We start from the raw sequence: 13,127 nt of genomic DNA on the forward strand, positions 1-13,127 counted from the left end.
GATGAGATGTGTCTGAAACGTTGTCCACAGATGGAATCTCAGAAACACTCTGGATTTTTGCCATTTTTTCTTACAATTAAAAAGGCAAAGTGAGGGAATGCTGGCTCTGACCCTTCTGGATCAAGTTTTACAATGGTGGAGAGCATCAGACAGAGCTGGGGCTGTGGCTTTGGGATGCTGGTGTCCTACTGGACTTACGAAGAAGGACTTTTCTTCTCCTAGAGCTGCCCCTGGCAGGATTCAGGGTCAGCCCTGGGGGCCTTGTGGCTGTGCTGGAGGGGTCACTCTGTCACTGTCACCCACAGCCACCTCCAGCTGAGGGTCAGCAGCTGCCCCCTCTGTGATTGGCAGGATTGGACACACATGCCAGGGGTTGGAATGAGATGGTCTTTAAGGTCCTTCCCAATCATTCTGTGCTCCATGTGCTGGCTCATGGCTGAGAATCCCCATGGATCTGTGATCCCATGGATTGCTCACCTTGGGGTGCAGGTTTGGGCTGGCTCTGGTGATCCCACGCTTCCATTGAGATCCCAGCAGCTCCCACTGCGTCAGAACTCGGGGAGGGGAGGAAATAAATCTGATGATTTGAGCAGTTTTCCTTGGGTTAGGAACAAAAGAGCTCAGCAGCACTTCAGAACTCGGGGAGAATAAACTGTCGGCTGCTGCACTTGCTCTGGAATTGCTGCCCTGTGGAGGGAGGTGACTTCTCCTAAAAATTTCTGTGGGTTCCACCAAACTGTAAAGTCGTCAACCACAACTGTGCTCTTGTCTTCCTCGCAGGATCATCCTCCCAGGGCAAAATGGAGAGGGGCAATTAATAGATAAACAAACAAACAAACAAATAAATAAAATAAAGAAAGAGAGGAGAAAATTCTGATTCCTTGTTTGGATTTTGTGCGGGCTAAGGGAAAATTATATCCCTTTTTTCTTGCAGAGGTCTCTGTTTCTGTGCATGGAGATCAGCAGCAATTGCAGGAGTCTCTGGGGTTGCTCTGACAGAAATTGGGAAAAAAATAAAGCTGGGGGGAAATTGGTGTCTGGGTGCCTGTTCCTGCTCCGTGGTGGCAGTGGAGACTGGGGCATGGGTTTGCTCAGTGCCTGGCAGAGGTTGATGCCCCGTTAAAAATAAACTCAGCTGGATGTCATGAGCTGCTGACTCTGGCAGATGTCTCGTGGCTGTTTAATATCCTCATGGCAAAAACTGGGAGCTTTTATGAGCATCCTGATAGCATTTGAGCCATCTCAGCACGGAACAGGCCCCCCTGGGCTCTGTTTTTAGAGCATCATATAAAGACTCGACTCAATAAAGTGTGAGGTTCTTGTGTGTGCAAAGATATTTACAGGTCCATGCTTTGGGGTGTGGGTAAAATAACTTCAGTTCCTGCTGTAGAAAGTTTTCCTGGTTGGTGGCTGTTCTGGGATGGGGAAATGGGAAAATTACGGGTCAAGTTGCCCTACAGATGCATCCAGAATTCAATAGATGCAGTTACAGTGGAAAAAATATGATTTGGGAAGTGCATCTTGATGTGGGGAACGGGATGTTTGCAACCTGGTGAAGACAGTGAGGAGAAATTGTGGAGTTTGGAGAGAGAGAAACCAGAGGGAAAAAAGGCTTTTTGTTGAGAAACCCCAGGAACAGACCCCTTGTTTCATTTAAATGCAACTTTAACCATCAATAGGATAGGGATGCTGAGCAATTCCATCCATTTCTTAGTGAACAAAAACGTCAGAGGATGGAGAACTGGCATTGGGAGAGGTGGATTCAGGTGGGAAAGCAGCGTTGACAGAGGTGGATTTCAGTGGGATATTTGCATTCTAAAGCTGTTCTGCCCCATGGGACACTCCGAACCTTTCATTGTGGGAAATGAGAAGTGCCATAAGGGAGGAGGGAATCACTTAGCAAAGCCTAGAGGAGATGTTTTGAGGGAGGACTTGAAGATAATGCCATGGACTGAGGTTTCCCGGGTAGTGGTGCAGCCTGTGCCAGGTGCCCTCTTCTTTACCCTTATTCCCATGTACGTAAATCAGGATATGATCCCAAATGGGCAACACAAGGAGTGACAACTCATTTCCCTGCACAAAAGACAAGGTGGAGGAAATCCCAGAGAGAGCAGGGAGTTCTTCCAGCCTGGCTGTCATAAAAATAGGGAAAGAGATGGGCTTTGCTGCCATGGAATAAGGGTTTGGTGAGAGGGTTGGAACACCCCTGCCTTTGCTCAGGAGCTTCCCTAACACATGTGCCGTGGATATTTTGTGTTGCAGGACAGTAGTGATGCCCATTGCCAACGAGTTTGCCCCAGATGTTGTGCTGGTGTCGTCTGGTTTTGATGCTGTGGAAGGGCACCCCACACCCCTTGGAGGATATAATCTGTCAGCAAAGTGTAAGTGGGGACTTTACTTCTGCTACTGTCCTTGGGATTAAAGGAGAGTGTTCCCAGATATTACTTCACAGGGTCTATTTCAGATCTTTCATTTCCATGGCAAAACTTCCATCCTTTTTCTTTGAATTTTTATGGCATTTATCTTTTTATAATGCATATTTTGGCCTGGCCGAAGCCTTTTTTTTTTTTTGAAACATTACATATTTCAACTTTGAAATATTCAATATGTATTACTGTGTAATTTATTTGTAGTCACATCTCTGCTGAATTAAAGAGGTAAGCTGGCATTAATATAAAATTGCAGAAAAGGCCGTACCAGCTGTAAACACTCTCGTTGCTACCACAAATCCATTTTTTCCTCCAGGACACCTTATTAAAATTTTGAGCTGAATATTTCTGCTCTCCACCTCCGAATTAGTTACAGAAACCCACAAACCCTCCTTTTTTCCTTCAGGTCTGGGATGTTTTTGGGAGATGCACTGAAATTTCCCCCAAGTTATGTGGAGTTTACCTGGCACCATTTCATTCAAATTAATCCAGAGGACAGTTTTCCTGGTTTTTTTTATTATTATTTAAGAGTTTGTTCTAGCCAGGAAAGTTGTTCTCTGCAGTGAACTTTAAAACCTCATAAGGGAGCTGAACCTATAAACTTTATATGAGAATAAAGGGAAATAGGTTTACAGGAGAAAAGTTCCTTGAGATATCCAGAAACACTTGGGAAAGGGAAGGTTTTGTTTACCTGCTGGTTGAATTTGCCATGCTCTACTCCTCTCACAAAACCAGTTACGGGTTTGGCAGTGGATGTTTTTCGCTGCCTGTTAATTTGCCCCCTTGCAAAGGCGTGCACTCCAAAGTGGAAAGCAGGGAGTGGGGATGGAGGGTAGAAATTCCCTGGCTTTTCCTTTGTTTAGCTTTTTAATTTTTTTTTTCTTCTCCTGGAGGGGGAAGGTTGCTTTGAGGACACATTTTTTAAATCCTCGCCGCTTGGTTCTGTTTTGTTTAAAGGGGGCAGAAATGTATTGTGTGTCATCTGATCAAAGTGCCGCGTGCCCCTGGAATTTTTATAGCATATTATGGATGGGAAGAGCCATCTGCTGAGAACGAGATGTCAAACCTAAATCTCTCTGGGGCACTGCTCTGCTGCTATCCCAACCCAAACTGGGCCGATTCCCCTTCCTCCTCCCTCCCGCAAAGCAACAGCCAGCAGAAATCCACCTCTTTCCCTGCTTCCATGTTGGCTGTTGGCTTTAATTTGGGGAGCTGAAGGGTGGCAAGGGGGGGAAGATGATGCTCTCAGCTGGGGTGGTGCTGGTGGGGGACACACGGATCCATCCCAGGGAAGCTGTGGCTGGAATGAAAAAACCCAACCTGGCTCGTGTTATGCACCGAGCCCTTTCAAATCCCCGCTGGCTTTTTAATGTGATGTAATTCCTCTCCCTAATTCTTTGATCCTCCGCCAGGAACCTGATTCCAGCCACCACCTTTGCCCTTCTCCTGCATTTCCTCTCTTCCCTCGTTGCAGGCTTCGGGTACCTGACGAAGCAGCTGATGGGGCTGGCTGGGGGCCGCGTCGTACTGGCCCTCGAGGGTGGCCACGACCTCACTGCCATCTGCGACGCCTCGGAGGCTTGTGTGTCTGCCCTGCTGGGAAATGAGGTACAGGCACCCCCAAAACCTCCTTCCCCCTTGGGTTGGGGCATCTCATCCTCCCCTCTGCCAAGTTTCTGTCATGATTTTGTGTCCTTCTGACATGTGGTGTTTTAAAGACTGTTTGTTTTATGCGTAAAAACCACCTGTGCTTTGCAGTCCGTGCAATGAGGGAAACAGCTTAGAATGATTTTTTGAGTTGTTCTTTCTCCAAATAATTTACTTTGTGCTCTTTGGAAAACAACTCTTTTAATTAATTTCTGAATTCATTGTGCAAACCTTCCCTTCTCTTTGCCCCCCTCTCTAGTCCTGCAGCCTGTGCCTGTTGCATGGGGCAGCTTGCTTGACATGGTTTGTGGCTGGATTTTTTCTATTTTCCACTCGTTGTTGTGTAGGAGAAGCCTTGGCTGTGTCAGAGAAATTGGCCAGAAAGGTTAGGGGGGGTGGTTGCAAGATAAGAGCCAGACAGAGAAGTACACCAAGGTGTTGGATTCTGATGAGCTCAGGATATTTTCCTACAGAGAAAATTGTAGATACTCCATCTTTTCTGCCTTTCCCTCCTAACTTTTAGTCAGTGGGATGAAAGAAGGAACACTACATCTACACATCTTTGAAATCCCTGCAGGGATGGTGACTCTAGCACTGCCCTGGGCAGCCTGACTCAATGCCTGAGTGCGCTTTCAGTGAAGGAATTTTCCCTAATACCCAACCTAAACCGCCTCTGGTGCAACTTGAAGCCATGTTTGAGGGCTTTTGAGTACAACTGGGTTTGGGCTGAGGTGCAGCACCAGAGGAGCCCAGCAGTGAGTCTGTCTCCAGTGGGAGCTGATTTCTGGGGAGGGTTGTGCTTCAGTGACCATCAGGTATCTGGGGAGATGGAGAGAGAGTTTGGATCTGCATGGAGGCGTGGAGCAGTTTCTGGAGAAATGCTCTGTCTTGGGGTATCCACACTCAGCATCAAGGGGGAGGCTAGAGTAGCCAGACCAGGAGAGAAACCAGCTGGGATTCATCAGAAGCACCAGCTTCTATCATCCAGCATCCCAGCTCCCAGCATCCAGGGAGCATCCTACTCCTTTGCCAGGCTGTTCTGAGAAAGCTCTGGGCACGGGGAATGGCTCCAGCCTGCACTCAACTCTCTGGACAGCTGAAAATTCAGGAGGCAGCTGCCACACCAGCATGGAAACAGGGGGGTTCCACTGGTGGGGCACTGGCACAAGTTGCCCAGAGAAGCTGAGGCTACCCCTGGATCCCTGAAAATGTCCAAGACCAGGTTGTATGAGGTTTGGAGCAGCCTGGGATAGTGAAAGGTGTCTCTGCCTATGGCAGGGGATGCAACTGGATGAGCTCTATGGTCCTTTGTAAGCCAGACCATCCTGGGATTCTGTGAGGTCTTTATTGTAGCACCCATCTGTTTTAAGTGGTCACCACAAACAATTCCTCTGGCTCCATCCACTTGTGGGTGCAGGATGCACTTGGAAAGGGAAGCAGAGGAAATAACACCTGGAGGATGTAGTTTCTCCTGCTCAGTGTGCTCGTAGGAGACTGACTGCAAATGTGTGCAGTAAATAAGTGCTTGATGCAAGCCACAGATATGTTTGGGAGTGTGAGGCTGTGGGGAGAGCTCAGCATTCAGGATACCTTGGGTGTTGTGAGCTGTTTGAGTGGTTTCATTAAGCAGAGCGAATATTGAGCCTTAAAGGTCAAAACCATTGATTATTTTAATCACGGCTACAAGGACTCTTAAACACAGACCTGCTGTCACTGGTCCTAGGTGGGCTGTGCAGATAGGGTAATATTCCCTGGCTTACCCACACATCAGAAAGCAGGAAATGCTCCTTTTATCCAGGTCTTTCCTCGAACCTTTTGAAGGCAGGGGAGTCGGGGGGGAACGGCTGCAGCTCTGTGCCGCGGCCCTTTGATGCGGTTTGATCTACAGCGTGTCAGAGGATCCTGCCTGCGCACACATGGACGGGCAGCTGTGGCCAGAGCAGGCTACAGGGAGCTGGGCTGGCTTAGGAGCTGTCCTGGAGCTCCACCAGAGCTGGTAGGAAATGAGGGGAACAGTGCCAGCCCCCCGAGCGCCGGTGTCCACCGGTGGAGATCAAAACTCCCGCATCGGGAGGAGCACGGGGCGAGCGCTGGAGCCAACTCCTTTCCAACCTGCCAGGAAATTAAACCAGAGCTGGAGCTGTGCAGCTGATCACTGCTCTGGGGAGGGGCTCAGGGCTGGGGAATGGACCTGCACTGCCATGTGAGCAGAACTGTGCAAAGTTCACAGGACTTCAGTGGAAATAAGAGGTGGGTTTAGTGCAGGAGAGACTTTGGTACAGGCTGAGAGAGTTTGGGTTAATCAGCTTGGAGAAGGCTCCAGGGAGAAATCTTCCAGTGCCTGAAGTGGCTCCAGGAGAGCTAGACAGGAACTTTGGACAAGGTTTTGATGGGACAGAAAAAGAGGGAATGGTTTTAATCCATTTTAACCACAGAGGGCAGGGTTAGGTGGGGTTTTGAGAAGGAATTGTTCCCTGTGAGGGTGGGCAGGCCCTGGCACAGGGTGCCCAGAGAAGCTGTGGCTGCTCCTGGATCCCTGGAAGTGTCCAAGCCAGGTTGGACATTGGGGCTTGGAGCAACCTGGAATTGTGGAAGGTGTCCTTACCCATGTCAGGGGGTGGGATGAGATGAGTTTTAAGATTCCTTCACCCCCAGCATTCCATGATTCCACGATTCCCAGGTCTGCTGATAGCAGTCCAGACCTCTGGACCACTGTTCCTCTCCCATGACCCTGTAGAGCTGCTCAGTCCATCATGGGCATCACCAGCCTCTGCCCTTCAAACGAGAAGATGATGACAGCCAGTTGTCTCATGCCCAGAGGTTTTTTCTGCCTTTTCCACAGGCTGAGGCTGTTTGTGAGTGTTATTTCAGGAGGAGGAGTATGCTCTGGAATCAAGAACGTGCTTTGTCTCAGTGTCAACCAAGGGGCCTTGGAAAGCTCTTGCTCAAAGACTCATCCAGGAATTGCTTTTGCCTTCGCTTAATGTCATACAGAAACCAGTTTGGAGCAGAACTATTTTTAGAGTGGAGAATTAATAAAAAGTGCAATCCGTAATTACTGAATCTGGAATGCAGCATCCTGTGAAGTACCTATGGAATGGCTACCATGTGCTCATAAGAGCAGTCTTGGCTGTAGCTTCTCTTGGCTTGGAGCACAAGTTAAACTTTGCCATATATATTTTTAACTATTAAACTCTAGCTGTTCTTTACTGGAGAATATCCCTGCTTGGGCCTTGAGTGCTGTTTTCAGCAAGTTGCCAGCAGTGGACATCTCTTGTTTTAGACAGCCCTCCTTGGAGGTTTAGGATGAATTCATTCATTAGTGGAGAAACCAGGAGGGCAGAGGTGTCTCCTCTTGGGTTTTTCTAAAGGAAATCAAATAAATCCTGAAACATTCCACCAGCAGTGCTGTCAGGCCTTTCCCTGGGATGGCACAGGCATGTTCCCACTGCAGAACTGACGAGTGGGAGGTGTCGCTGCCCATGGCAGGGGCTGGAATGGAATGAGCTTTAACATCCCTTCCCACCAAAACCTTCTGGAATTCAACAGTAACATGCCTTTGGTGTTCCTTTTTCTCTCTCCAGCTTGACCCTCTTCCAGAGAAGGTTTTCCAGCAGAGAGCAAATGCTAACGCGGTGCATTCCATGGAGAAAGTCATCGAGATCCACAGTGAGTGCAGCCCCACTGACCCAGCTGGTTCCCTGGGGACACCCCTTGGGCTTCTCCATTGCTCTGCCATCTCCATGCTCCCATCTCCCAGTTTCCTGGCGGTCATTGCAACCTGAACTGGGTTTGTGCAGCTGCAAACTGGTGTTACTGTGAGTGGAGGCGTGCCCAGCAAGGCCTTAGCCCTTCAGGGAGAATTACAGAATCAGAGCACGGGTTAGGTTGGAAAAGACCTTCAGGATAATCCAGTCCAGCTGTTAACTCAACAATAATTAAAAGCTGTAAAATCACTGTAAAGGGCAGACAGTTCTGCCATTAGAGGGTGCTCTCACTTCTTCAAAAGCAATTAAGTATCTCTGCATAACACAAGTCTTTCTGGGTGTTGTGGCACCCATTAATTAGGTGCAGATAGGCACGGAAGTGAGGAAGGCTGTCAGGCACAACCTGGGATTCTTGGGATGTCGTGGGCAGGGCTAGGAGTTAGAATCAATGGTTCCTCTAGGTCCCTTCCAAGGATATTCTATGAGTTTTGCTGGCAGTTGTTGATATTTTAGGTTTATTTAGCCAGGAAGTTTAAAATAACTGCATTGAACCTTGCCTGGAGAAATTCTCAGAAATTCTTTCCTCTGGAGCCTTCCCTGTGCTCTTCCCAATTCAAAAAGGTGCCACACTGCCAACATAAAAATTACAGTAATTTCACGACCATAAGGCGCACCGGACTATAAGGCGCACCCCCCGGGAGCCGGCACATTTTGCAACTTTGTAGATCAGATAAGGCGCACCGGTCTATAAGGCGCACCGGGTTTTTTTTTGCAGCGAGGCTCCGCCCCCAGCTCCTCCCACACGCTTGCTGGCCGAGGCCCCGCCTCAATCCGGCAGCCATTGGCTCCCGGGCCTGCCTGTAACCGGCAGGGCCGGGCTATGCCCACCGCCACTCCGTGCAGCATCCCCAGGGCCCCGCTGTTCTGGGAGTTCCCTGGCGCTCCGGGTGACCCAATGCCGGCAGGCTTGCCCCGTGCCACCGCTGCCCCGATTCCAGCTGCTTGCCCCTTCCCCGCGTGGCAGCCGCTCCGATTCTGGCGGCTTTCCCCCTCTCCGCATGGCGACCGCCGTGCTTCCGGCGGTTTTCGCCCCCCCCGCGCGGCGGCCGCAGTGCTTCCGGCGGCTTTCGCCCCCCCCCGCGCGGCGGCCGCGGTGATTCCGGGGGCTTTCGCCCCCCCCCGCGCGGCGACCGCCGTGCTTCCGGGGGCTTTCGCCCCGCCCGCGCGGCGACCGCCGTGATTCCGGGGGCTTTCGCCCCCCCCCCCGCGCGGCGGCCGCCGTGTTTCCGGGGGCTTTCGCCCCCCCCCCGCGCGGCGGCCGCCGTGATTCCGGGGGCTTTCGCCCCCCCCGCGCAGCAGCCGATCCGATCCCTGCGGCTTTCGCCCCCCCCGCACAGCAGCCGATCCGATTCCTGCGGCTTTCACACCCCCCGCAAGGGAGCCGTCCCAATGTTGGCGGGACGGCCCCGCGCGGGGGAGGCCCCGATGCTGGCGGGGAGGCCCCGATGCCGGTGGGCCCGCCCCGCGTGGGGGAGGCCCCGATGCCGACGGACCCGCCCCGCACGGGGGAGGCCCCGATGCCGACGGGCTCTCACTTCCGGGGTGGCAAATGTCACAACTTTGTAGATCAGATAAGGCGCACCGGACTATAAGGCGCACTTCCGGTTTTGGGGGGAGATTTTAGTCAAAAGGGTGCGCCTTATAGTCGTGAAATTACTGTACTTTGGAGGTTGAAGCTTGGATATGGTGATCCTGGAGGTCTTTTCTAACTTTAATGACTCTAAATACACCTTGGACTTTTTTAGTTCGGGGACTTGCCCACTGAAAGCACATGGCAGTCGGCAACTGGATCCAGATCTGGACTGCATCCTTCCCTCTCCAGCACTTTTTGGTAGAGAGACATTTCCAGGCGCATTTGTCCTTGGGTCTAGAAGTTTCTGAGGGATTTGAAGTGGAAAAGGAATTGGTTTTTGAGCACCTAAGGCCCTTAAAGTGAGAGTATGGATCAGATGAGCATTCCCTGGGGAGTTCTGAGCAGGTAGCTGGGTTTGGGAAAGCAGGAGCTGGAATGGTACCCTGATGGCCCTGTTGTCACCTGTCCCCCAGGCAAGTACTGGCATTCCCTGCAGCGTTTTGCCTCCACGGTGGGATATTCCCTGGTGGAGGCCCAGAAGTGTGAGAACGAGGAAGCGGAAACAGTGACGGCCATGGCATCGCTGTCAGTGGGCGTGAAGCCAGCGGAGAAGAGGTCAGTGGTTTTCCATCATATTTCTAGGTCTGTCCGGGCAGGAGGAGCAACCTTTCAGTCACTGCTGCTGCATCCCCCCACATCCCCTGTCTTCTGTGGTGGGTTCCCAAAAGACCTCCCAGGCTGCAGGAGGGCAGCAGAGCCATGAGCTCTGTGCATGCGCACTGTGCCTGAACCTTCTGTTCTGAGCATGGCTTTGGACCACAAAAAGGAATTTATTTGGCTGGGGAAAATGTTGCCCAAATGAGATTGTCCAAAAACCCTTCTTGGTGGCGAGTTTAATTCCAGGTGATCCCAGCTGGCTGAGTGGGAAGGTGGTGGGAACATAAGGAAGTGAGACTTGGCAGCACAAATTGCCTATGTCATGCCCAAACCTTATTTCTCTCTCCCTTCCTTCTCCCACCCTGCCTGGCTGTGTAATCCCTCAGACCTGAGGACGAACCCATGGAAGAGGAGCCTCCCCTGTAGCACCCACCTTTGAGCTGGAGTCTCCTGTCTGTTCGTCTTCGTCTTGAAGCTCTGCCAAGAAGCTTTCTCTTGTTGCTCCTGCGTCCTGTCACGGTTATTTCCCGAACACGGAAGGACAGCCAGGTGTAAAGCAAAGCAAGCGACACAAAAAAAATAAATCTCTCCGCATCTTTGAGTCTCTTTTTGCCGAAAAAAAACCATACTGGTGAAGAGCAGTAAAGGACTGACACGTTGGGCACTCTTCCTCTAGTCCTCACCGGGAGCGGAAAGAGGAATGACGCCCGGGAAGTCTTTGGCAGAGTTGCCAACAACAAAAAAAAAATAAAAAACAAAACAAAAGCAAAACACAAGAATAACAAAGAAATCAAAGATTCAACAACACAAATCAAACAAACCTTAACGTAAAACTGGTGCTTACAAAGTTGATTACCCACAACTGAGCAATCTCCGCTTGAACCACTCAACTCATTGTGTACTTTCTTTTCTTGGATATTTGGAAATGGCTCTTGCCTGCCTGTGAGTCAGTGACAGCTCTTGTCGGAACAGGAACAAGATTGGGAGATGATGGTGAATTTTTAATGAGGAGGGACAGGGAACGAGGGACTCATCTGACACCTAAAGGAAAGGGAAGCAGAAGTGGGGGGAACGGTAGCCCAGATGGAGTCGGCTTTATTGTCTCCAAAGCCATCTGAAGATGAGTTTGTGCCTTTTTTTTTAATTGATGGATTTGGTGCAGCTGGATTTTCTGAAGTTTGAGGAACAATGCCTTAAGTAAAAAATAATTAAAAAAAAAAAAAAGAAAAAAAAAAAACCACACAAAGAACACAGCAGTTCCTGAATATTTTTCCTCTGGTTGGGAAAGCCAAGGACTGCCATCAGGAAGGAAGACTTTTTGGCTTGTGCTGGCATGATGGTGGGAAGAAGCAGGCATCAGCTGAACAGAGCGTCTCCAAAAACTGTCAACAAGTTTGGATTTGTTTTGTTTTCTTTCATTGATGTTTCAGAGGAAAAAAAATGGAAAAAAGAAAAAAAAAAAAAAAGGAAAAAATTTAAGGTAGTTGCCAAAAAAGTGGCAAATACTGTTGGGTCTTTGAAATTCAACCATTTTTAACAACCAATTTTCAAATGTTTTCTCTCTCTTCTACATTATCTAGTAATTGAACTTATCAATCTGGTTGTCGAAGCATGTATTAGACACAAATGCAGGTTTTAAGACTGGAATGCTTTTTATTAAAAGCAACTAGCATGAGATATTGCTTAAATTGTTAGGTATAAATATATATATGTGTATAATGTATATTCCAAATGTATTCCAAGCTTAGAAACCGAATTCCTATGAATTATTGAGGAAAATATTTATGATGCATTTATAGAAAAAAGAAAAAAAATATATGTAATAAATGCATACTCTAACAGTAGCCATTGGAAGCTCCCTAGGGACAGATTTGGGAATTGTAACAAGGTCAAAGGTGCTTTTGGAAAAGGATCCAGGTTGAAACTCGAGGACTTTTCAGGTGACAGGTTGGGAAGTTTTTCAGAAAGCCAACACTTTAGCCACTGGGCAACTACCCTAAACATTTGTATTTTAATTTAAGGTTTTTAGTTGTGATCCTTTTCTAACAAAAATGAGAAAAAAAAAAGAGTTTTTTATAGCAAAGATGCTGAATTTGCTGTTAATTTTTATATGGATATTTCCCAAAACCCTCCAGAAGCCTTGTTTGTGTGACTCTGATATTTCTTTTCCATTTGGCAGGTTGCCTTTCCGAACGGCAATAGCATCTAAACCTTTCTTCCTCCCTCTTTTCTTGCTTAGAATTACATGAATTTTCCTTTTATTTTTTTTTTATTTTTTTCTTTTAAATTTTATTTTCTGTATTGTTTTCTCTCCTTTTCCTCAACTCTTTTGTACAGTGAGCAGCTTTCTACAGGTGTAAGGAACTGTGGGCGGACCGACAGAGTTTGTTTTTTTCTGGGAAAGGGTGCGTTTTACCAAGGAGGAGGAGGATGAGGGACCGCAATGGGCTCTTTTGTTGTACCAATTCCACCAACTGTATATTTCCTCAGCTCTCTTGTAGTATCTATGTAAAGAAAATAAGGAATTTTCTTACCTGGTAGCATTCATTGGGCAACGCCTTTGTCTGGCCCGTGGCTCCTGGCGCTGCCTGCCCTCGGGAAGGCTCCTTGGACACTCCGGGACTGCTGGTGTTTTCTCTCCGCCGGACATGCCCACAAACTCCCCGCCTCTTCTCTCCCTCTTTTTCTCCCGTCTTCTTCTCCCTGGCGCTGGGTGGGGTTTTGGAGGCATTTTTTTTCGCCCCCCACCCCGAGGAGGTCATTGCCTCCCAGGAATGCCGGGTGGGAGAGCGGAGCATCTTTGCAGGGACAGCGCTTCCCGGCACGCCTTCCTCCAGCGGTGTAGGACAGCACATCTCTCTTCCTAGCATAGCTTCTCCTTAACCACCCTTCCTTCTTTTATCCTTTTCCCATGGTGATTGGTGGGGTTGCTTCCAGTAACTTCTCTTTTTTCCAGTTCTCGAAGCAGCCGCTTTCGTTCCGTTCAGGATTTGCTGGCGGGAGGAATCAGGAGTGTGACCCCACGCTGGAGGCTGTTGTTTCCTTCCTCGATTT

At 49.2% G+C, this 13,127-nt stretch overlaps 1 protein-coding gene across 7 annotated transcripts in view; it reads left to right on the forward strand.

Annotated features, from left to right (window-relative positions):
• The window catches only part of HDAC4 (histone deacetylase 4), a 167,676-nt gene extending 156,363 nt beyond the window's left edge, over positions 1-11,313 (forward strand). For all 7 annotated transcript variants that reach the window (XM_033064449.2, XM_033064445.2, XM_033064451.2 and 4 more), the window contains 5 exons: positions 2,263-2,381; positions 3,904-4,037; positions 7,661-7,745; positions 9,890-10,031; positions 10,460-11,313. In XM_033064449.2, coding sequence (XP_032920340.1) covers positions 2,263-2,381; positions 3,904-4,037; positions 7,661-7,745; positions 9,890-10,031; positions 10,460-10,499 — 520 coding nt within the window. In that variant the 3' untranslated portion in view covers positions 10,500-11,313. The remainder of the gene's footprint in view (positions 1-2,262; positions 2,382-3,903; positions 4,038-7,660; positions 7,746-9,889; positions 10,032-10,459) is intronic.
• Positions 11,314-13,127: the final 1,814 nt, after the last annotated feature.

The sequence above is a fragment of the Catharus ustulatus genome, chromosome 7 (genome assembly GCF_009819885.2).
Source record: "Catharus ustulatus isolate bCatUst1 chromosome 7, bCatUst1.pri.v2, whole genome shotgun sequence".
Classification (NCBI taxonomy): domain Eukaryota; kingdom Metazoa; phylum Chordata; class Aves; order Passeriformes; family Turdidae; genus Catharus; species Catharus ustulatus.